Source organism: Desmodus rotundus, chromosome 12 (assembly GCF_022682495.2).
Source record: "Desmodus rotundus isolate HL8 chromosome 12, HLdesRot8A.1, whole genome shotgun sequence".
NCBI lineage: Eukaryota > Metazoa > Chordata > Mammalia > Chiroptera > Phyllostomidae > Desmodus > Desmodus rotundus.
In genome coordinates this window covers 65,047-86,890 of record NC_071398.1, presented here as the reverse complement: position 1 = coordinate 86,890, position 21,844 = coordinate 65,047, and the positions used below count along the sequence as shown (strand labels likewise).

Sequence of the window (21,844 nt, the reverse complement as noted above, 5' to 3'; positions counted from 1 at the left end):
CCTGTTGTGCGGCTGTAGCAGAGAAGCTCCAGAGCCACCGCGTCCACTCCTCCCACCCCGGGCCAGCCAGCACCAGCCGGGCTGTGCCCCGTGACTGCAGCAGCCCTCAGGTGCCACGCCAACTTTATTGATGCAAGAGTCTCAGTTGACACTGGGAACGTGGTGGGGCCAGAGCCTCCCTCAGGAAGGGGGGCCTGAGGCCCCCCAGGGGCATGGAGCCCACCGTGGAGGGTGAGGGTGGGGGTACGCAGCGCTCAGCTCCCTCGGTAGGTGGTGTAGGACCAGGGGCTCAGCAGCAGGGGGACATGGAACTTGTGGGTCTCGTCTGTGATGGTGAAAACGACCTGGGAACCAGAGGTACCAGGAGAGAGCTGAAGGCCTGACCCCATCACTCCCAGGGAGATGCCGGAAGCCCGGAATGTGGGAGGGGTCTACTTTTGGGGTGAGGGCAGGAGCCCCAGGCCAGCCAGAGCCCAATGGTGAACTGGAAACCTGGGGAGGGCTGTGGGTGAGGCTGAATCTCCAGAGAAAGCGCTCAGCTTGGGGGAACCCCTGGGCCTGCCAGGCTTCCCAAACGGCCCACCCTGGACGGGGCCAGGGGAAGGAGGAGGCAGCAAGTTTAGGCCCAGTGAGCTGGTTGGGGCTCAGTAACCATCTGTGTCCACAGGGGCTGAGTCACCCTTGACCCTGTCCCCTACCACCCTGGGAGACGGGATGGGTGCTGCCCACTGCAGGACCTGGGGGTGAGGGCCCTCACCTCCACATATGGGTAGAAGCTGTCCTGCCCCCTTTGCTTCCAGTAGCCCTCGGTGTCAAAGGTCAGCTTGTAGGTGCCCGCCTTCATCTGGCCTGGCAGCAGGAGCCCTGGGCAGCGGCCGTCGGGGTTGGTGTAGCTGGGGAGGGCAGAAGGGGATAAGGTGCACCCTGCCGGGCTCTCTGGGCCTGGGCTCTGGAGAGGCCACTGCACAGCACGGAGAAGCAAACGTCCTGTGATCTGCCCCATGAGCAACAGTCACTCTGTGGCCTGTACTTTCTCAGATTTTCTCTACTCGTAAGTATGCTCATTTACAAACTTGCAGAAACAGAAAATGGGTTTCAGTATTCATGTTGTTCGTAACCTGGGCTTCTCACTCTCTGGGCTGTCCCTGCTCCTGACTACTGAGCGCCCCAGGGGAGTCTCGCCCAGGCCTCCCAGGGCCCCCAGCTGTGCCTACAGGTGTGTTTGTCCTGCGGTCACAGGGAGCATCACAGGGCAGCACTGTTGGGGGCTGGGGAATAGGTACATGTGACCCCCCAGGGGACTCCACATGTCCTTCCAAGACCACAGCTGACCCTCACTAGGGACCTGGACACCCAACTTTTGGGAGGGGATGAGCTTCACACCCTCAGGCCCAGAACTCTTAGGGACCAGCTCCCCACTTCCACCTTCAGCAGAGCCTGCCTCCCTCGAGATGGGGCACCTGTCTGTCCCCTGCCCACAGGGCTGGCCGGGTGCCCATGCCAGCCTGGCTGGGCCTCCCCTGCAGAGCGGGGCGCCACCAGGTAGGGTGTGAACTGTCCCTTGTCTCTTGCTGTCCCAGTGTCCCCATCTCTAAGGGCATCAGGGTGCCGTCAGAGTGGAAGAAAGACGCAGGGCACAGCGTGCTGCCTGGTGACCGTGAACCCTTTCAGGTCCTCCTCAGCCCTCAACCCGCCCAGGCTCGGCCGAGTGGCTGTGCCGGCCGGGCTGGGGTACACAGCCCATGGAACAGGAGTCAGCAGGGGCTGGGGTGGGCGGGGGTGGTGGGGCTGTGCCGTCAGCTCTCGGGGCACGGGCCTGTGCTGGGAGCCCACACTTGCTCCTATCCCAGGCCTGAGCTTGAGGGCAGTGCTGTCCAGACCTCCTACCTTTTCCTCAGTTCAGTCCACTGCTGCCCATGGTCCTCCAGCCTGGACAGCCAGAGGCAGAGGCCCTCAGCCGGGAGCCCGGAGGCCGTGTCCAGCACGTGTGTGGTCAGAGGGCTGCTGACTGGCTCCATGCCTCTGCCCTGGACCAGAAGAGAGGGACAGGGTGAGCCTTGTGTCCACACCCGCTGCAATACCTCAGAGTAAACAGCCCCAGGGGCACAGAGTCCCAAACTGCCCCCGGGGGAGGGGGCTACTGATCAGCCCTATGAGGCTGTGGTGTGGGTACACTGAAATACGGTTTGTAAGCCGCCCTGACTTGTCCCCCATCCGCCCCCACTAGGCACCTCCCCTCCCAGGCACCTCCGGCACACAGCGGGTCGGCGCTGGCGTGGAAGGCCGGACCGGCTCTCCCAGAAGTCAGCTCTGTGGCTCCTGGCTCACGGGACCTCCGCCCCAGGCAGGCAGGGCCGGGAACCCCAACCCCTACCTCCAGGGACCCCAGGTGTCGCTGGAGCGTGTGCAGCCGCGGAGCGGCCTCCGAGCTCATGACGGCCGATTTGGATCTTGCAACAGCTCGAAAAGCCAGAGGTCACCCCGCCACCGCCAGAGGGGCACCTCCCCAGCCGGCCCCATCCAGCTTCGGTCACCTCCCACGACCCATATCCACGTGTCTGTCCAAACCGGGGGAGGGGAGAGGAGGTCCATCTCGGCCACCAGCAGGGCCCCGGGGACTTCGCTCCCGAGGGCGCCCAGGCGAGTGACCAAGCGCACAGACCTGCAGGGGCGCGGAGGCTCCTCCGGGGCGGAAGTGGAGTTGAGGGGATTGGGCGGGGCTCGGGGCGGGGCTCAGGGGCGGGAGGCAGGTTGGGGGGCGGGGCGGGCCTTGGGCTCAGGGCCAGGGGGTGGGGCACACACGCCCTACCCACCCACCTAGAGTCCCAGAAACAAGGTAAATTTTTTCCTTCCCTGGGACACCCTGGATTTCGATGGAAGCCTCTGAACGGTCAGGTAGGGTGTCCGATTCTGACTGCCCCGACCCCACTGGCCATGTGACAATGCCTCAGTTTACCCATCCGTGAAAAGGGGCGGTAACCACTTCCGAAGTTGAGATCAAGGGGAGGAGACGGAGCTGAGCTCTTGTTCCCCTGGCGCCCCTCTGGCTGGACTCCACCTGCGAGCCCCAGGGACCCCTGGAAGGGCAAGGCGTCTGCAGAAAGGTCCCGGTGGCCCACTGTGCAGCCAAGGCTCGGTCCCCTCTGGTGGAGGGAAAGGCTGCGGCGGAGTCCTGGGCAGCCTGTGCGAGCTAAGGTGAGTCAGAGGCTGCCCTAGGGAAAAATGACGCGCTGTGGCACAGGGACGTGCGCGGCCAGTCCTGGGTGGAGTGAGCCCTGAGGAATCACCGGAATAAGTCCAAAATGTGACCCACAACACATGCCCGTAAGTGGCAAAACGAAATGGCTCTCCTTCCCGCAAAATTGGGTCACATTCTCTGGTGAAAATAGAGAATGCTCCCAGGATTCCCTCCTCCACCTAAGTATCGAACACCTAACTGAAGGGGTCCCAGGACTGGGAATATATTGATCAGATCCCAACCCAGGGAAAGTCTCCTCAGGTCAGTTCTGGGAGGGGATGGTCTGAAATCACCAAACGTTGCCTCTGTGGAGCGGGGGGCCGAGTCGGAAGCTGAGCTGTGGGGCCACCTGTCAGTCATGCCTTGAATGTCTCACAGGACCTGACCCAGAAGCTGGTCGTTTACTGGAGAGGATGGTGCCTCAGGGGCTCCTCATCTGCTCTCCAGGTGGCACTGGGTGGACGAGCCCAACCTGCCTCTGATCCCCAGGGCGGAGCACCGCGTGTCTGTCTGCAGAGTGTGACGTGTACAGCCCGATGGTTCAAGGTGACAACCTCCAAGGTGACAAGTTCTGCAGTGACAGCTGGACTCTCACTCACTGACGGCAACAGCCACCCTCCCGTCTCCAGCCTGACTGTGTCCAGCAGAAGCCAGCACACGTCCTGTGCACTGTGTTCGCTGGTGGCTCGTGTGTCACTGTGTTGGGCTGCAGTGCCGCCCAGGCCTGCGGTCCTCAGCCAGGTGACTCGTTAGAACCCTCTGGGCCTCGCTGGGACACACTGACGGACCCTCTGTCCCAGCCTCGGCAGTGACTCGAATGGGGAGACAAGGGCAGTAGGCAGAGTCCATGACAAAACCCAGATGTAGTTTCCTGGAGGCAGGGGAGGGGCTCTGACTCCAACCACAAAGTGGCATCGAACATGGGCACAGGCATCCTTCCCATGACAGTCCCACTGCCGTGACACATGGGCCTCCCTGTGGTGGGTGCTTGTCCAGTCAGCAGACAGACCAGCCAAGTCCTCAGGTCTCTGCTCAGGGCCTTGGCTGATGCGGAAGAACCGTCAGTTCCAGGTTACTGAGCAGCGTGTGCTGCGCGTTTCACCTGCATGGTCTCAAATCTACGAGGCAGAAACGCCTGAGGCCACAGGCCCTGAAACGTCAGCAAGACAGGTTCAAGAGCACGGCTGGCCTGTGGCTCCGGCACATGGCCCAGGCCCAGAGGCCCAGCTGCCAGGCAGCCCGGCAGCAGCACCAGGCGCACAGCTTCGGCTGTCCTTCCGCTCTGTTTCCTGTGCTGGTGTTTTGCCTTCCTGGTAGCCAGGGGCGCCTGCATGTCCAGTAAGTACCACAGTTGCCCAGTCACAAGGACGGGAGGGAGGAGGGCAGGAGCCCCTCCAGGAAGACTTGCACTTTGCGCCACTGTCTGCCGCAGGTGTCTGCTCTGATTGGCTGGTGCATATTCTAATTAGGAGTCTGTTCTCATCAGCAGGTGTCTGCTCTGGTTGGCTGGTGCATATTCTAATTAGGAGTCTGTTCTCATCGGCAGGTGTCTGCTCTGATTGGTTGGTGCATATTCTAATTAGGAGTCTGTTCTCATCAGTAGGTGTCTGCTCTGGTTGGCTGGTGTTGTGCCCCTGGGCTGGGACAACCATGCTGCCATTGGGCCCTCCTGCCCTGTCAGTCCGGCGCTGAAGTGAGCACACTGATGATGCCTGTGTGTTGGTTGGTGGTGGGCGTGCTGTGCTGAGGCTCCGTTTGTGGCTGCGTTGTGGGTGTTCTGCGTGTCCGTTGCTGTGACTTATATCCTGGCCGTGCCTGCAGGGAAACTCGGAGGGAAGTTGATATCTCAACAGCTAACAACTAGCATGGCAACAAAATTAGCACAGAAGTGTAAAGTGCAAGTGTTTTAGTCTACTCACTGTGTAGACGATTGTACTGCCTGTGGAGTGATACAAGCAGTACAGTACACCAAATTACTGTAGCAACTTCATGGTTGTTTACTCACTCAGAAAGATTTAGGGCTTCTTCTGACACGGCTGTAGCTGTGGGAATGCCTTTCCTCCTTAACTTGAAACTACCAGGGACCTGAGTGGAGGGCATATGGCTGTCTGAGGTCTCACCCCTCCATCTGCCCCACTGCTCCCAAGCCCTCTGTCCCTCCTTCCCTGACAGTGTCAGGGGCATCCTGCCTGGACACTGGCCTCATGTCAGGAGTTGGGGCTGAGCGCACACGCCAGAGAGAGCTGGCTGGGGACAGTGCATCCTGGTGGCGTGAATCAAGACTGGATGTTGGTCCACAAAGGGCCTGATGCGACTGCAGCCCTTGTGTGGTCACCAGGAGACGGCGGGTGCTGGCTGGGGGGCAGGGGTTCGCTGTGGGGGCAAAGCCTCCGTGATAACAGAAAAGGGAAGGAAAGAGGAGAAAGCAGCGGTGGCCATCAGGAGCAGGTGGGAAGGACAAGAGGACAGCCCCTCAGAACGTCCCTTCATGTGGAATTTGCTGTCAGCTCCTGCTGCCTACCCTGAGCTCACATGCTGGCCCCCCGAGTCCTCGTGCCCAGCGTGTCTCAGCGTGTCTGCAGAGCGTGCACCTCAGCGCTGCACCCCGCTCTGCCACCTCCACCCTGTTAACCCCCTGTGCAGCCCCTGGACGGTGAAAGGGGCTTCACAATGTGTCACGAATAACTCGCAAGACCAGTGGCTGTCTGAAAAACTTAGGAAGTCACCCCTGGATAGTCACCCCTGGCTGTGGCACCCCCTGAAGCCGTACAGGAGACATTCGCAACAGTGCGGATCGCTTCTCCCCGTCCAGGGTTGTCGTCACCTGCAGCCACTGTCTTTCCTGGTTTTTAACAAACACTGTGAGGTGGCTCCTCAGCCCCCGAGCCCGTGATGCCTAGAAAACCCAGACGTCCTCGTCCTTGTCTGGTTTGATCTGAAGACACAGAAACAGAACCTGCAAAGAACAGTTCCCATCAGGTCTAACCCCCTGCAGCAGGGGCTCCTTGAATGAGACCCGAGTTTGCCCTGTGCCGTTCCTGACCTACGTGTTTGGGAATGGGCCTCAGTCATTCTCTGGGAAGTAGGTGGGAGGGATAATCCAGTCTCTCCTTTGCCTCTTGAGACTGAGGTGGGCATTGGGGACCATCAGTACATCCATCTGGTGTCCAGAGACTGCTTCTTAAAAGGACAGGAGGAGAGGAACCACAGCGCAAGCCTTCCTGCCCAGTGAGCCAGGTGGCTCAGTCCCTACCACGCTGACCTGTGGGAAGGGCTTGGGTTTGCTGCCGTCCTGACCTTCCATTGCCAACTGCAGCTTCTGAGGCACCTTGGGGGTCCTCCTTGGAAGACACCACCTGGGCAAAAAGCTAAAAGTCTGCACGGTATACGTAGACACTCTTCACAAGCCTGTGCTGGGAGATGGACAGAAAGGTCATCGTTCCGGGTCACGGGGGTGGTGTCCCCCTTTCATGTGCCCACCTGCAGGATCAGGGTGGGTCATGCTCAGGTCTTCCTCCTGCAGGAGAGGGTACAATAGGGGTCCTCGCTGACTGTTTGCTGTCTCTGTGTTGCAGACCCTCCTGGTTCTGAAAAAAGCGTGACCTCTGGGAGCGGCCGGCACCCTCGCTTATGCGGACGTAGGTGTTTACCCAGTTCTCACCCTGAGTCTCGCCGGACTCCCATCCACTGGGTCCACGGGAATCCCGTGCTCCTTGTCCACCGTGGACACTCCCTGGGAATGGGTGGCCAGGAATGACCACCATTGTGCGCGTCTGCCCTGCTTGTAGCATGCGCATTGTCCCATTGGGCTTCACAAATCAGAGCTTAAAGAGAGAGTAAGTAAGGGTTTTGAGATGGTGTCAGTGGTGTGTTGAACCCCTCGGGGCCCAGGTACAAGGGACGTGCGTTACAGAAGCTGCCGTGTCACTGGCTTCACAAACACCGTGTGCAGATGAGGTGCACCCAGGTCAGGCAGACGCTGTCCCCAGACTCAGCTCTCAGCAAGGGCTGGGTGAGGGTCTCGTTCCACAGGTCATTCCTAGTACTGCCTGCCCGTGCTGAGGAGGATAGGAGGCTGCCCAGGCTCAGTGGGACGGTGGTGACCTGGAGGGAGGCACGTCCCCGACCTCAGGCCTCCTCTCCAGGGCAGCGTAGTCTATGTGGGGAAAGCAGTGGTGTCTGCTCAAAATCTGAATTTGGCTCCAGGCCCCCGCCCCGTCCTTATCTTCCTTTGTCCAGCACTGAAGGCCCAGAACACGTGGGCACCGAAAGCTGTTCAGCAACCCTTGCGATCTCAGCCACCCTCTGTGCTGACTTAACTCTGGAGGTCAAACCGAAAGGCTGGGGTTACCCTTCCCACTGTACAGAGTAGGGAAAAGGCACAGAGAAGTGAGAATCTTGTCTTAGGTCACGCAGCTGGAGAGGGCAAAGCTGAGACTCAAACCCAGTGAGGACTGGTCGGGAGTCCGTATGCTGTGCACCACGAGGCAGACCGGCTGCCCAGACTGAGCCAGGCTCACGTCCGTGCACATGCGCACGTCCGTCCCTGCCTTTCACCTCTGAGGGTGCAGCGATCAGAGGAAGACAGGAGAGGAGCCAAGAGGGGCAAAGGGAGGAGAGAGGGGAGCCTATTAGGAGAAAAGGCCCCACTTCCCGGGTGTCCAGGAAATCCCCTGCCCTGGTGAGGCTGTCTCACAGGAGGGGGCGGGCAAAAAAATCAGAATTACCTTCTGGAGGGGGGCCCCTGTAGTCCAGGCTTCCCCCACTAGGTGAGTGTTGTAGGAACACACCTGTATCAGCGCACCAGCTGGCGTTGCTGTGAGAGGCTGCGTTCCGCCTCGGTGAACTTTTGAAGACTCAGCGCGTCCGCCCATTTCATGATGGGCGATTGACGAGCGCACCTGCCCCCACTGCGCTGAGAGTTCAGCATTTTTTGACTAAAAATGCTCATGACCCCTGTGCCCCACCCTCCCTGTTCACCCAATCTCACCCTGAGTGGCTTTTTGTTTTTGTTTCCCCGGATGAAAAAAGCCCTCAAAGGGAAACGTTTTGCTGATGTGGAAGAGGCGAAACAAAACAACGGCAGAAGCACTAAAGGGCATCAAAATCAACAAGTTCGAAAACTCTTGAGCAACGGAAAAAACATCTCGATAGGTGTATTGCATCAAATGGAAAGGACTTAGAAGGTGACTGAAGTTTAAACATGTAAGAACAAATCCACAGATTTTATAAATAAACTCCATGTTTTGGGGTCCCCTTCCATATATCTCTCCATGGGCAGTAACCTAACCGGACCCACTCCAGACTTTCGCCTTCGCAGGAGTTGAGTTTCTGTTGCTGAGGGTGAGAGTTCTCTGGGCCCCTCTTGGAGCCAACCCTCTGCTTTCACTGATGAGGGGATGAGGTATTTGGGCTTCCAATTTGGATGGAGACAAAACTAGAACAGGTGGCAAAAAAAATAAAAAATTAAACAAACACCCGTGGAGGACACTGATGTTGACATCTCCATGGCATTTAAGGAACTGTCTGTCTACCTCATCTCTTGTTATGAAGGTGGAGGGTTTGTTTAGCCAGTTACTTCTTTACAAATGACACTCTTGGAGAGAGGAAAGGGCCAGTACACTTACCTGAAGTCCCCTCAGAGCTGAGGTATAAAGTGTGGTGGCTACATTTGTCCTATGGCTGTTGATATGCGATTTAATGCTAATGACTCACTCAACTTCCCTACAAATGTGGGGCTTCTCGCCTGAGTGTGTCCTCTGGTGTCTGATGAGATGTGACTTCTGTGTAAAGCCTCGCCCACACTCCCTGCAAACATAGGGCTTCTCGCCTGAGTGTGTCCTCTGGTGTCTGATGAGAACTGACTTCTGTGTAAAGCCTCGCCCACACTCCCTGCAAACATAGGGCTTCTCCCCTGAGTGTGTCCTCTGGTGTGTGATGAGATATGACTTCCGTGTTAAGCCTCGCCCGCACTCCCTGCAAACATAGGGCTTCTCCCCTGAGTGTGTCCTCTGGTGTGTGATGAGATGTGACTTGCATGTAAAGCCTCGCCCACACTCCCTGCAAACATAGGGCTTCTCCCCTGAGTGTGTCCTCTGGTGTGTGATGAGATGTGACTTCTGTGTAAAGCCTCGCCCGCACTCCCTGCAAACATAGGGCTTCTCCCCTGAGTGTGTCCTCTGGTGTCTGATGAGAACTGACTTCTGTGTAAAGCCTCGCCCACACTCCCTGCAAACATAGGGCTTCTCCCCTGAGTGTGTCCTCTGGTGTGTGATGAGATTTGATTTGCATGTAAAGCCTCCCCCACACTCCCTGCAAACATAGGGCTTCTCCCCTGAGTGTGTCCTCTGGTGTGTGATGAGAACTGATTTGTATGTAAAGCCTCGCCCGCACTCCCTGCAAACATGGGGCTTCTCCCCTGAGTGTGTCCTCTGGTGTGTGATGAGATGTGACCCATCATCCAGGCCTTGCCCACGCCCTCCCTGCGTGATCGTGACAATTCTTGACATTCCTCCTCCCACAGGTAATTTCTCTGTGTCCTCTGGACGCACTCTCTGGCCTGTGCTGGGCTCTTCCTCCATCATTCCCTCACACTCACTAGAGCTCCCCATTTGTTCCCTGCAAGGTTTCAAAACAGCCTTTGAAATCCTCCTCTGTTTGACCCTTTGAAGCAAAGGGTCAGACTTTTCTTTGACCTCTCGACCTTCAGTGGTGTCGTGCCAGCTGTGTGCGTGTCGCTGCTGCTGATCCTGCTGTTGATCCTGATCCTTTGGGCAGGGTGCCTCTGCTCGGAGGAGTTTTCCTGCAGATGTTCCCAGGAGACTCTGAGAGCGGTGGCTGCGTTTCACGTGCTGGCTGAGGAACTTCTGACTGGAGAAGGCCAGAGGGCAACAGGGACACGGGTGCACCTCTGGCTGTGGTTCCGCTGAAAGAGGAAGGTTTGGTCAGGGCAGATGTTGACGAGAACGCCTGGGCTGCCCGACTTGGCTGCTGGTGAGACCTGCCCCTTGAATCCTTCTCACCGTGGTGACAACGCAAGCTCCGTCTCCCACAAAACGTCCCTTCGCAGCCTGTTTTCCTTTTCATTTTTATGCAGTGCACCTTCTTCAGAAATCCAGAAAGCCCCCATCGAGGGTCTTTTCTAACATTGCCCAGACTGGGGGCTTCCGGGTGGCTCCAGAGGCCATTTCCCTCCCTGAGCGGGTGGACCTGCAGCGACCTTCCCGCTCACGCGCGGCGTGTTAAAGAGGGAAACCGCAGGCCCCGACTGGGAACGGCGTCTCCGTCAGGGCTCCACAATCACAAAGGAAAGGTGTGTCCTCCCTCCGCCCCACACCTAGTGTCCATACTCGATTCACTCCGTGGTAGCCTGTTTCAGATACACTGGGACGCCCTGTTGGTGAATGTCTCTCCGACCACACTTCTTACATGCCCTGCTCCCACACCACTCCCGAGTCTGCCACCCTCTCTCTCGTGGGCATGAAGTCATCCCTGGGGGTTCCCCACTGGAGTTTATTTTCCAAAATCTAACAAAGCATCATCTTAGAACAGACGCACTTTCTGGCCTCTGCCGGTTTCTTCCTCCATCACTCACTCATGCTCACTCTGCCACTGAAGACGGCAAGACGGCTCGATTGTCCCATCTCACCGAACAAAGTCCCCAGTGGCTCAGCGCTGCATTTCCAGCTGCTGAGCATCTATCCGACCTCCGTTCTCACCCTCTGTGTCCAGCTCGAGACCACAGTGGCCCTCAGCCTGCTCAACACCCCACGCCTTTCCTTCCCTGCACTAGCTGCTCCCTCTGCCTGGGATCCTTTGCGCACAGGTATTTTTAGAATGTTTTCTCTGGAGAGACCCCTTCCCCGCCGCACCGCATGTCCCCTCGCATGGACCCCAAGGTACTCGTCCTGGGTTCGTTCTCTCCAAAGCACTGATTGCTGTGTGAGACTAAGCACATGCACGCGTGTGCCCCTGGGTTTCCCTCCTTCACACATCACTGCTCGAGAGCAGTGATGCCGATCAGGCTGCTAATCTGCACTTACAGCCCTGGCTGGTGGGGCTCAGTGGGTTGGGTGCTGGCCTGCTAACCAAAGGGTCGCCAGTTCGATTCCCAGTCGGGCACAGGCCTGGGTTGCGGGCCAGGTCCCTAGTAAGGGGCGAGTGAGAGGCAACTACACATTGACGTTTCTCTCCCTCTCTTTCTCCCTCCCTTCCCCTCTCTATAAAAATAAATACATAAAAATCTTTAAAAAAATTGTTTAAAAAAGAAATCTGCATTTCCAGATCCCGGAGCCCTGTGTGGCCCAGAGTGGGAACTCCCAGGGCGACTAACTAAAATCATGAATAAATACATATTAACATACACATTTCATTTAGAAATTAGAGGAAATTAAGAAGAAACAGCTATAAAAAGGTCAGAAAAACCTGCTTTGGTGAGAGAACCGGTCAGTTCCTAAAAACTTGTTTTTTGCTCTGACCAGGTGGCTCAGTGGGTTGGGTGTTGTCCGCAAACCAAAAAGTCATGGGTTCAATTCCCGGTCAGGGCACAGGGCTAGGTTGAGTGTTCAGTCCCCAGCTGGGCCAGGGCGTATATGAGAGGCAACCGATCGATGTCTCTCTTGCACACTGATGGTTCTCTCTCTCTCTTTCCCCTCCCCTCTCTCTAAAAATAACCAATTAAAATCTCTTTAAAACTTGAGGGGTTTTTTTGGCCTCTAAGCCTTTCAGTACTATATGCTTTTGCGTGTTTCGTGCATGAAGTATTTTAAAAACTTGCGCAGAAATTAAAAATATAAAAATTCTTTAAGAGTCAAAGGCATATAAAATGAATCCTTAATTTCTAAGACATCTGATATGAAACTTTACTGACTTTAGAGGAGATTTTACTCTAACTCAGAGTTGGACCATGACCATGAACAGTTCTAAGGAAAGTTTTTTCTTTTCTTTCCATTTTGAGGAAGAACAGCGGTGCCCACCTCTCCCGGCCGCGAGCTCTCTCTTCCACTTGCTGCCCCACTTGATGCCCAGCTCCTGGCCATACTCGTCCCCGTACCAGACCAGTAGCTCACAACCCGGCCTGATGACCCGGCAGGTTCGGTAGAAAATCTGCCTGTGGTATTGAAAGGCCACCAGGTTCTGCTCTTCATCATCCCGGGCGCAGTTCACATACCTGGGATTGAGGCACATGAAGGGAAAGAAAACCAGTGATGAGTCCCCGCTACCTGTCACATCCATGTCCAGCTCCTCACTGATTCTTATGGCCCTCAGGCTCTGGTGTCGCCCACCGCCCCTACTGCTCCCAGGGACCTTCTGTTCAGTGTCTGAGCGTCCGTCAGCATGTCATGTGAACTCCTACCTCCAAGTCCTGCTCGCAGTGCTAATGCTGCCTAATACCATTTTCTAAAACCCAGTTCCAGACTTAACCTCCACCCTGACTGGCCATAAAAACCCAGTGACCTCCGGCTTCTCTGAACACTAATTCAAGTTCTGTTTGACACCACAGACCTGGTGCTTGATCTCGACTCAGTTTCTAGATTAGCTCACATCACTCGATACTCAGGCCAAGTCCATCTTCTCTTGAGAGGCCTTTCTCCAGTCTCCCTGCCCTTTACTTAGGGTACCACTCACTTGCCTCCCAAGGTTCCCATAGAAACTTGGAGGTCTCTCTGTCTTAGCAAAATAACACAGAACAATAACAGTCGATCCATGTTCTGTTTCCCCTGATGAAAGAGCGCCCCTCAGGAAAGGGGCCCGTGACCACTCCTCTGCAGGCCTCAGAGCCCAGCTCTAGCTGGAAGTGAGGCTGGGACGGTGTGCTTCCCTCACAGCTGTAGGCCACCCTTGGCTTATGCTCTCTTGACACTGTGCTCATCTCAAAAAATAGGAAAATTACAGTTAAATATTTCTAAAAGCAATTGTTTCATGTCTGTCTGCAGTAAGTCCTTCATAAGGACATGGGTTGTGTGATTGCTTTAAGTAATAAATTCCTCTGTCTAGACTGGAACATAGTACATGCTTAATTAATGTTTATTAGATAAATTAAAGTACAGCCCAGGCTCCCAGGAGAATCTAGGCTCTTCATGCTTTTTTCTCCCCCAGGGCCCAAATTTTATCGAGCATAAAAAAATTTTATAGAATTTTTCTATAGAAACTCTTTATGTTTCAAGAATATACGCTATATTTCTATCTCCCTTTTTCCTAAATATCTCTTGGTATGAAAGAACACTGTGTGGAGAAAAAGAGGAACAAAGGATTAAGGGAGACCACTGGGGAGGCGTGATGACAGGGAAGAGCAGAGTCCCCTCCGGCACCCAGAGACCCGTTGGCCCCACCTCATCCAGTTGGCCCAGGATTTGTCCTTTCCATCCACATACTCGTAGCAGTTTCTCCCTCTGGTGATCTGCGTTTCAGAAAAGAAGTTAAAGACCTTTTATTTTTTTTGTGGGGAGGTAATAGTCAGAGGAATTATTTTACTCCACTGTCATCAAAGCTCTTGCAGCCTGCATGGGGATTCCGCTGCCAGCTGTGACCACATGATATTTTCCTTCCTCATCATCTACACATCCGAGTCTGTCTGTCCAATCAGAGCAGGAGCCCCACAAGGGAGGAGTCACTCCTTCGTGTCTGCACCACTTTGCTCCCACTTACGCTCTGATCCTTAAACAGGAGCTCTGTGTTCATGTGAAGTCCCGTCAGTACACACAGCCAACCATGTTGTCCCTCCATGTCTAGCATGTAGGAGGTGAGGTCCCTCCAGGCCTCAGAAGGAATGTGGGAAGCCAGAGGACAGTGGAAGAGGTAAACACTTCTCACCAGCCAGGAGTAGCCGCCGTTGGCTGCCTCTTCATCTTCTGTGATGTGTCCTTCATAAGGGCCAAAGTGCAGACCCACTGGCAAATCAGCTGCCTCATTCCACACTCCAAGCCCAGCCTCAGGGATGCCCGATGGCCCGATTCTCAACCCAGGGGGCAGGGTGAGGGCTGAGCGGTTGGGATGCCCCTTGTCCACTGCACTGTCCTTTACAAATGTAGGGGGCCCATGCACAGCACAGCTGTCGATGAAGAAGTTCTGACACTTCTCACAATCTGGAGGCGAGAGCAACAGGGGTTAGGGAAGGTACAGCGCGTGTTCCTGGACACACAGAGCTTCAGAGGGCGTCCGGCACTGACATCACTGAGACTCAGTGCTGTCCTCCAGGTCACTAGAGGAAGGGAATGATTTGGGGACCAAAGGACTAGATGAAATTATTGTATCATAACACGCTTCTTCGTGAGGGTCACTTACAGAGGTAGTCATCATCCTGGGGCTCGGTGACCTCTTGGTACACACGGCCCTTTCTTTCTCGTAGGCTGTACATCTTCACGGCAATCTCCTTTCTCCTGGGTTCTAGGTTGGAGAATGGCAAGGTTGGTGGGGTCTGGAGTGTTAGTTCCTGTTTTGTCAGAAAACACACTCTCCTCTCATCAGATTATCACCTGTCCCTTCTACATACTCTGGCATTTTCCTCCACTAACTACTGGTCCAGAGAGACTAAGAGTCCACACTGTGTACAGATGACTGAATCAATTTTAGTTTCTAGATCTTTCCATGATGAGGTTTAACTTCCCAACCTTCACTCATTCATAAAATATTTATTGAGGACACATTATGTGTTAGGCATTGAGTAAAGGCCTGGGCACATAACACCAAGAAAGTGTGGTTGCTGTTATCACAGATGGATTTATTGGGCAACTTCATGTGTCAATTGTTTTAAATTTAACTTAATCTTTTCAAACAATATATGAGCGATGTCTCCTTCTCTTCACTTTACACATTAGCATTCAGGAGCTCAGAGAATTTATAGATTTGCCTACAGCTCCAGTGCTAACTTCAGCCTCAGCTCAGCCCAGCTTAAATCCAGGTCCATCCAAAGTCCGCCCCACAGACCTTGGCCATACTTATCAGCCCTTCTGTAGGACTTAGAGGAACTAACGTTTCCAAATTACTTTCTCTTACCCGATTGTTGTCTAGTGTGCTGTCCAAAGGCACACGCTTCTCCGGGAGGGGACGCTGGATTCTGGGCCTGCTCTGAGTCACTTGCAGTCAGCAAATTTGCTGTTCCAGACAATTCCTTCAAACTAGATTCACTGCTTAATGGCGGTCTGGACATTGCCTTCAATGTGAGAGTCACGTATTAAAAAGTAACATGCATTTATTCAATTCTTAAGAGCTTATGATATATTTTCATATGCATGAGTGTAATTAATGCTTCAACGGCCCTTGGAAATACCTGGGGAGCATGAATATTAGAGGGAGAAGAAGGGGCCTATATGGATATTGAATTCAAGACTAGAACCCATGCTTTAGGCTCTTTCTTTTAAACTTTCTCTATAATGGTGAGAGTGAAGCATACATGGAAGAGAATAAATACAGAAACATATCTAGATAATAAAGAAAGTGATGCTAAAATTTGCAAACTGCTGTATCTTGGAAGGAATATTTGTAATTAGATTAGCTGGTTCCCACCAATTTTGTTTGAATGAAGTTGTACCACTAGCTAGTTCTCTTCAGTTTCCTGATCTACAACACACTCATTCTTAATGTTACAGAGACCATGAAATACGACGACGTTCACTGTATACAGCAATATAAAGTGTTCTGTGAGCTGCGTAGCACAGTATGGATGTGAGATTACAGTCCCTCAGCCATCTCCACATGGGACATCTCACAGAAATTACCTGCAGCGTTCATCGACCCATTCTAGTTTAACTTGCAATTGTGAAATCACTCAGCAAATGTTCAGGGGCTCTTGGGGCCACGAGACTTCTGAGAAGAATGCAGTGTGGACCAGCCTCTCAAAGAGCTCACAACGCAGAGGTAGGCTGGCTGGCTGGACCAATGATTCCAAACGGAGTGAGAGTGGCCTCATTATTGCCCAGAGAAAGAAGCTGTTACTTCCTCCTACAGGGATGGGCATTTGAAATCCGTTGCAGATGGATGAGTTTCTGTTGAATAGCGTGTTACCTATATGCAGTCCTTAAGCTGTTTTATCACTTGTTTCTCAATCATCAAACCTGAAGCTCCTCGGGGGTGGGAGATGCTTTCTTGGGGTGGGAGGCTCTGGTGCTGGGGAGCCTATACTCTTCTTTATGTGGAACTGTCCACTGTACAAACTGCCTACACATCAGACACTTCCCTTGCAGGGGTGTCCAGCCTGCGGCCCTCAGGCCACATGTGGCCCAGGATGGCTATGAATGTGGCCCAACACAACATTGCAAATTTACTTAAAACATTTGAGATTTTTTTTGTGATTCCATGTTGCAATGTATTTAATGTGTGGCCCAGGTCAACCCTTCTTCTTCAGGGTGGCCCAGAGACGCCAAAAGGCTGGACACCCCTGCAGGGTCTGAGTGTGTCTCTCCCTTCAGCCTGGCGGAAAGGAATTGCGGTTGGAATCATGAGTCAGATGAATGGTGTAATGATACATAGATGAGACAGTGTAAACTCTATGAAACTATGACGGTTTTACTGAGTAAGTGGTTTAGAGAAGGGGCTACAGATTAGACTGCACTGCCTCTGATACACAGAACCAGACACTTCTGTGTCTCCGAAACTCTCCTACTCTCCTGCATCCGTGTCCACCGGGAAGCTCTTCTTGCCAACAGGGCTGGGAAATCCTCACCTTGTGCTGTTTACTCTGCTCCCCTCTGGAGGCCATCCAAGAAGGTTTGACTAAAAGATGATGAGAAATCAGTGTTTTGGTTGGTAAGTGTTTCCAAAACCTGGAGATTCTCATCAGGTACACAGAATTCCGAATCAGCCCGTAGTCCGAGGGCAACCCAAGGATGATGGAAAATGTTTTCTGAGCCATCATTAAGGCTTAAGCTTCTATTGGGGGCACCAACTAATATTGTTAAAATGCTTTAAAAAATCAAAGTGTCATATGTGCTTAATCCTACATTCATAAAGTATTTATATATTAAAAAATAAATTAGCCTTGGCTGGTGTGGCTCAGCGGACTGAGCACCAGCCTGTGAACCAAAGGGTCGCCAGTTGGATTCCCAGTGGGGGCACAGGTCTGGGTTGTGGGCCGGGTCCCCAGTGGGGGGCACGTGAGAGGCAGCCACACGTGGGCGTTTCTCTCCTCTTCCTCCCTCCCTTCCCCTCTAAAAACACATAAAAATTTAAAAAGCCTTTGGGGAGAAAGTGCAGACAACTGTAACTGAACAAGAATTAAATAATTTTTAAAAATTCTTAGAAAGCCTTCCTTATTTAACAAATAAATTGGCCTTTCAGGACAAAAATATGATAAAGTCCTGCGGCTGCGCAGAAACGCCGTGTGTGCAGCCCGACCCGCTCTCCTCCCTGCGGTCTTCTCTCGTCCGTCCACCTTCGCCCCCGGTCGGCACCACGCGGTCGTGGGAAGGGAGCCTCAGGGCCGCGGGGCCGTGGACGCAGAGCTCCCAGCGGGCAGACGCCGGGACCTGGGCGGCGTCGCCCGCGCAGACCCGCGAAGGCGGCCCGGCCCCGCCCACCACGCCCCCGGGCGGGACGCACGCCGACGCCGGGGACGCACGGAGACCCGCCGCTCCGCCCCGAGGCCCCGCGAGTTTCCCAGTTTCCCCACACGCCGGCGCGCGGGCCGGGGCGCTGCGGTCCCGCCGCACTTTCGCCTGCCCGCCCTCCTCCCCCGCTCGGGACGAGGCAGTTCTTTCCGATCCCCCTTCATACTCGATGCACAACTACTGCACTCGTTGGAGAGTGGGTATCGTCCCACACGGTTCTGCACCCGCCCGCTCGCCGCCCCGGCCGGCCCCGTGCCCCCGTCCGCTCCGAGCCGGGGCCTCACCTCGCTGCCTGGGCGTCCACTCCTCGTCCGAGTCGTCACTGGCCGCCCCCGGGGCCGCGGCCGCCCGCCTGCGGTGGCACATGAAGGCTGGCCGCGGGGCCCTGAGACCTGCAGGGAAACGAAGCCTTCGTCCTGGAAGCGAAGGGCTGCAAGAGGACGGACCCCGCGGGGCAGGGCGATGGCCCCACCGGACGCGCGGCGCCGCGGGCGGACGGCCACCTGAGCCCGGGCCCGGCCCCGCCCGCGGCGCCGCAGTTACCTAGGCCGAGCAGCACTTCGTAGTTGCTCTTCACGTTCCGGTACCGGCTCTTCTCCCAAGCGCCCATCGCCGCCCAGTCTTCCCTGGAGAAGTAGACGGAAATGTCCTTGAAAGCATCTTTGGCCTGGAAGGGCAGGAGACGGCGTGGGGGACCTGGAGCCGGCCTCCCCTCCGCCTGGGGGCGCCCCGGGCGGCCCCGCCGTCTCGCTCGCCCGCACGCTTCCCGCCGGCGCCGCCGCTCACCTGCGGCTTCCGCCCCGTTCGCCCTGCGTCTCCCTCAGCGCTGTCCTGCGGCTGGCCGTCGGGGTTCATGGGCTCCCAGACCCGAGGCCCGGGCGCCTGTGGAAGGAGGGGGCGCTGAGAGGGCCGAGCGCCTTTCTCCCCGGTGGCAGGGCGCCCGGAGACGGGGACGCGGGGACCCTGCGGGACGAGGGGAGTGGGTGAGGCGCAGGCCCCGCCGGCAGCTGGCGCACAGTCAGCCCTTCCCTCCGTGGCCGCCTCAGGAGGACCGGCCCGACGGCTGCGCGGGCCTGTGGCGGCGACAGAGAAGGCGCCTTTCTCGGGGAAGGGTCCGGGAGTTGCACCGGGGCTCTGGGGAAGTTCGCGTGGACCAAGGCGCCGACTCCAGGAGACGGACATCTGTCAGGCGCCGGGGCTTCGGAGTCCCTCAGGACGAGACCGGGGGCCGTTCAGGCCGAGGGCGTTCATAGTGCTGGGGGGACAGGCTACCGGACCTCCGAGGCTGAGGAGATTGGGGGTCGCTCCCTGTGGCCCTCAGGTTCCCCGACCTTGCGTCCCCGAGACCACGGCATTCAGGGTCTCTGAGTTTGGGGAAATTTGGTCTTTCTGGGCAAGCTGTAGGTAGGGTGCCCTGGGCTGAGGGGAACTGGGGTTTTCGGGCTGTTTGGGGGTCTAAGCGTTGGGGGATTTGGTCTTCGGGCGAGGAGATTTGGGGTCCTTTACGTTAGCGGACGTGGAGCCCCTCCAGCCTCTCAGGATGAGGGCACCTAGGCTCTCTTCGGCTGGACTTTGAAGGTTGCGGGTTAAGGGTCCCACATGGCAAGGCCCCCGGTTTTCCTGTCAGTCTCCCGTATCCCCTGCCACGCTGCCCACCCTGGCCTTCGTCTCCAAGCTTCTGTGCTTCCCGCCCTCACGAGGTGTGACGCGCGGAGGGCGAGGTTCCAGGCAATATAGCTGCCGCGGCACAAGCGGCCAATCAGTGCTGAGATCGCAGGGCCTGCTCGCCAATTGGCCAGAAGAAGCTGAAAGGGCTGGACGGGAGGGGGGGGGGCAGAGTGGGTGGAGGGGGTGGAGCCTGTCTGTCAGTCTTAGGTTCCCAGACCCGCCCCACCCCGCCAGGATTGGTTGTTCTGGTTCCAGCGAGTGCCTGTCTTGCAGCCTACAGCAAGGACCACGGTTTGGCGGTTTCCGGTTTCCGTGGCTGGTTTTCCAGCGGCTGGTGAGGGATCCGCCCCGCAGGAGCTGGGAGTCCCTAGCCCGGGCCGGTCTTTAGGGTGGACGTGACAAAGTGTCTTTGCTCCATCAGACTGTAGTCGGGATCCCCAACTTTCGTCTAGGCCTATCCGTGCCCTCCCTTGTCAAACTCAGTTTCAGTAAGAGCTGCGTAGCCAGTGAGGGCGCGGTGAAGACTGCATTGCATTCCGGGAAACTGTTAAGTCAGTAAATTCTGACCACGCAATTCGCAGACAAAATAAGCTCCAGAGGGTTCAAACATTGAACAGCCATGGTGAGAAGTGGCGATATGAGTAATACGTTTGTTGAAGTAGCTTTAGCAGGTCTACAAAGGCTTCAGAAATAAGAAGACAAGATACAACCAAACTGAAACGAAAACAAAACACTGAGAAAACCTACAAGTATTTTGCAGAAATATAAGGCACCTGATCTGAGAACAAGGGGCCAGAGAGCAGCGTCAGTGTAGCTGCCACTGGCTTTCACGGGATACAATGGCAGGAGGGTTTCTGGCCCTTACCTCGTTTTGTTTTGTTTTTTTCTTTTTTCATTTTCTCCTTTTATTTTTATTTTATTTATTTAAAATATATTTTATTGATTATGCTATTACAGTTGTCCCATTTTTCCCCCTTCACTCCATCCTGCACACCCCCTCCCTCCCACATTCCCCCCTATAGTTCATGTCCATGGGTCACACGTATCCGTTCTTTGGCTTCTACATTTCCATATTCTTACCCTCCCACTGTCTATATTCTACCTACCATTTATGCTACTTATTTTCTGTACCTTCCCCCCCTCCTCCTCCCACTCACCTTTTGATAACCCTGTATGTGATCTCCATTTCTGTGGTTCTGTTCCTGTTCTAGTTGTTTGCTTTTGTTTTTGTTTTAGGTGTGGTTGTTAATAACTGTGAGTTTGCTGTCATTTTTACTGTTCATAGTTTTTTATCTTCTTTTTCTTAGATAAGTCCCTTTAACATTTCATATAAGGGCTTGGTGATGATGAATTTCTTTAACTTGACCTTATCTAAGAAGCACTTTATCTTCCCTTCCATTCTAAATGATAGCTTTGCTGGATACAGTAATCTTGGATGTAGATCCTTGCCTTTCATGACTTGGAATTCTTCTTTCCAGCCCCTTCTTGCCTGTAAGGTCTCTTTTGAGAAATCAGCTGACAGTCTTATGGGAAGTCCTTTGTAGGTAACTGTCTTCTTTTCTCTTGCTGCTTCTAAGATTCTCTCCTTCTTTTAATCTTGGGTGATGTAATTATGATGTGCCTTGGTATGTTCCTCCTTGGGTCCAGCTTCTTTGGGACTCTGAGCTTCCTGGAATTCCTGGAAGTCGATTTCCTTTGCCAGATTGGGGAAGTTCTCCTTCATTATTTGTTCAAATAAGTTTTCAATTTTTTGTTCTTCCTCTTCTCCTTCTGGCACCCCTATAATTCGGATGTTGGAATGTTTAAAGATGTCCTGGAGGTTCCTAAGCCTCTTCTCATTTTTTTGAATTCTTGTTTCTTCATTCTTTTCTGGTAGGATGTTTCTTTCTTCCTTCTGGTCCACACCATTGATTTGAGTCCCAGTTTCCTTCGCATCACTCTTGGTTCCCTGTACATTTTCCTTTGTTTCTCTTAGCATAGGCTTCATTTTTTCATCTAATTTGCGACAAAGTTCAACCAATTCTGTGAGCTTTCTGATTACCAGTGGTTTGAAGTGTGCATCTGATAGGTTGGCTATCTCTTCGTTGCTTAGTTGTATTTTTTCTGGAGCTTTGATCTGTTCTTTCATTTGGGCCATTTTTTTTGGTCTTGGTTGCCTGTTACGTAAAGGCGCGGAGCCTTAGGTGTTCACCGGGAGGGGGTAACGCTGGTCGCTGCACTGTGACACTGTAAGTGAGGGAGGGGTTCGAGAGGGAGCAGTGGCACCTGCTCTGCTCTCTGCCGGATTTCAGTCACTCCCTCTACTACCCACAATCAAGCCAGGCCCCTCTGGTGCTGATTCACGAGTGGGTGGGCTTGTGCACGCTCTAGGCCCCTGTGGGTCTCTCCAATGAAC

The 21,844-nt window shown here is 54.6% G+C and overlaps 2 protein-coding genes and 1 long non-coding RNA gene across 10 annotated transcripts; 1 reads left to right on the top strand and 2 right to left on the bottom strand.

The window, feature by feature from the left end:
* Positions 1-106: 106 nt before the first annotated feature.
* LOC112296708 (5-hydroxyisourate hydrolase) lies at positions 107-2,513 on the bottom strand. The gene is made up of 4 exons (XM_024551486.3): positions 2,375-2,513; positions 1,888-2,027; positions 758-893; positions 107-344 (listed from the first exon to the last, which is right to left on the bottom strand). Exons 1-4 carry the CDS (start codon positions 2,432-2,434, stop codon positions 255-257), a joined length of 426 nt encoding a protein of 141 aa, XP_024407254.2. The 5' UTR covers positions 2,435-2,513; the 3' UTR covers positions 107-254.
* Positions 2,237-12,282, top strand: LOC139440451 (uncharacterized). 6 transcript variants are annotated; one of them, XR_011650695.1, is made up of 8 exons: positions 2,237-2,344; positions 3,617-6,621; positions 6,814-7,074; positions 8,270-8,443; positions 10,016-10,231; positions 10,308-10,550; positions 10,970-11,063; positions 12,195-12,282. It is a non-coding gene; the product is annotated as an uncharacterized lncRNA (long non-coding RNA). The 6 variants fall into 6 exon arrangements; XR_011650696.1 differs by having other exon boundaries at positions 3,617-6,731; positions 6,814-6,876; XR_011650697.1 differs by having other exon boundaries at positions 3,617-6,731; positions 8,270-8,424.
* On the bottom strand, positions 8,499-19,572 carry LOC112296748 (histone-lysine N-methyltransferase PRDM9). 3 transcript variants are annotated; one of them, XM_053915789.2, is made up of 9 exons: positions 18,325-19,572; positions 18,066-18,173; positions 16,899-16,948; positions 15,233-15,389; positions 14,522-14,623; positions 14,051-14,322; positions 13,570-13,637; positions 12,214-12,407; positions 8,499-10,163 (listed from the first exon to the last, which is right to left on the bottom strand). In XM_053915789.2, exons 1-9 carry the CDS (start codon positions 18,389-18,391, stop codon positions 8,950-8,952), a joined length of 2,232 nt encoding a protein of 743 aa, XP_053771764.2. In that variant the 5' UTR covers positions 18,392-19,572; the 3' UTR covers positions 8,499-8,949. The 3 variants fall into 3 exon arrangements, with proteins under 3 accessions (XP_053771764.2, XP_071076169.1, XP_071076170.1); XM_071220068.1 differs by lacking the exons at positions 16,899-16,948; positions 18,325-19,572 and having other exon boundaries at positions 18,066-18,289; XM_071220069.1 differs by lacking the exons at positions 16,899-16,948; positions 18,066-18,173; positions 18,325-19,572 and adding an exon at positions 15,955-16,088.
* Between the last annotated feature and the right edge of the window lie 2,272 nt (positions 19,573-21,844).

Coding starts and splice junctions, on each gene's coding strand:
- LOC112296748 (XM_053915789.2), bottom strand. CDS start 18,391: ATGGGCGCTTGGGAGAAGAGCCGGTACCGGAACGTGAAGAGCAACTAC. Junction 15,390..16,898: donor AGCAGAGTAAACAGCACAAG/GTGAGGATTTCC, acceptor CTCACATTGAAG/GCAATGTCCAGACCGCCATT. Junction 14,624..15,232: donor GCACACTAGACAACAATCGG/GTAAGAGAAAGT, acceptor TCTCCAACCTAG/AACCCAGGAGAAAGGAGATT.
- LOC112296708 (XM_024551486.3), bottom strand. CDS start 2,434: ATGAGCTCGGAGGCCGCTCCGCGGCTGCACACGCTCCAGCGACACCTG. Junction 2,028..2,374: donor GACACCTGGGGTCCCTGGAG/GTAGGGGTTGGG, acceptor CTTCTGGTCCAG/GGCAGAGGCATGGAGCCAGT. Junction 345..757: donor GCTTCTACCCATATGTGGAG/GTGAGGGCCCTC, acceptor TCTGGTTCCCAG/GTCGTTTTCACCATCACAGA.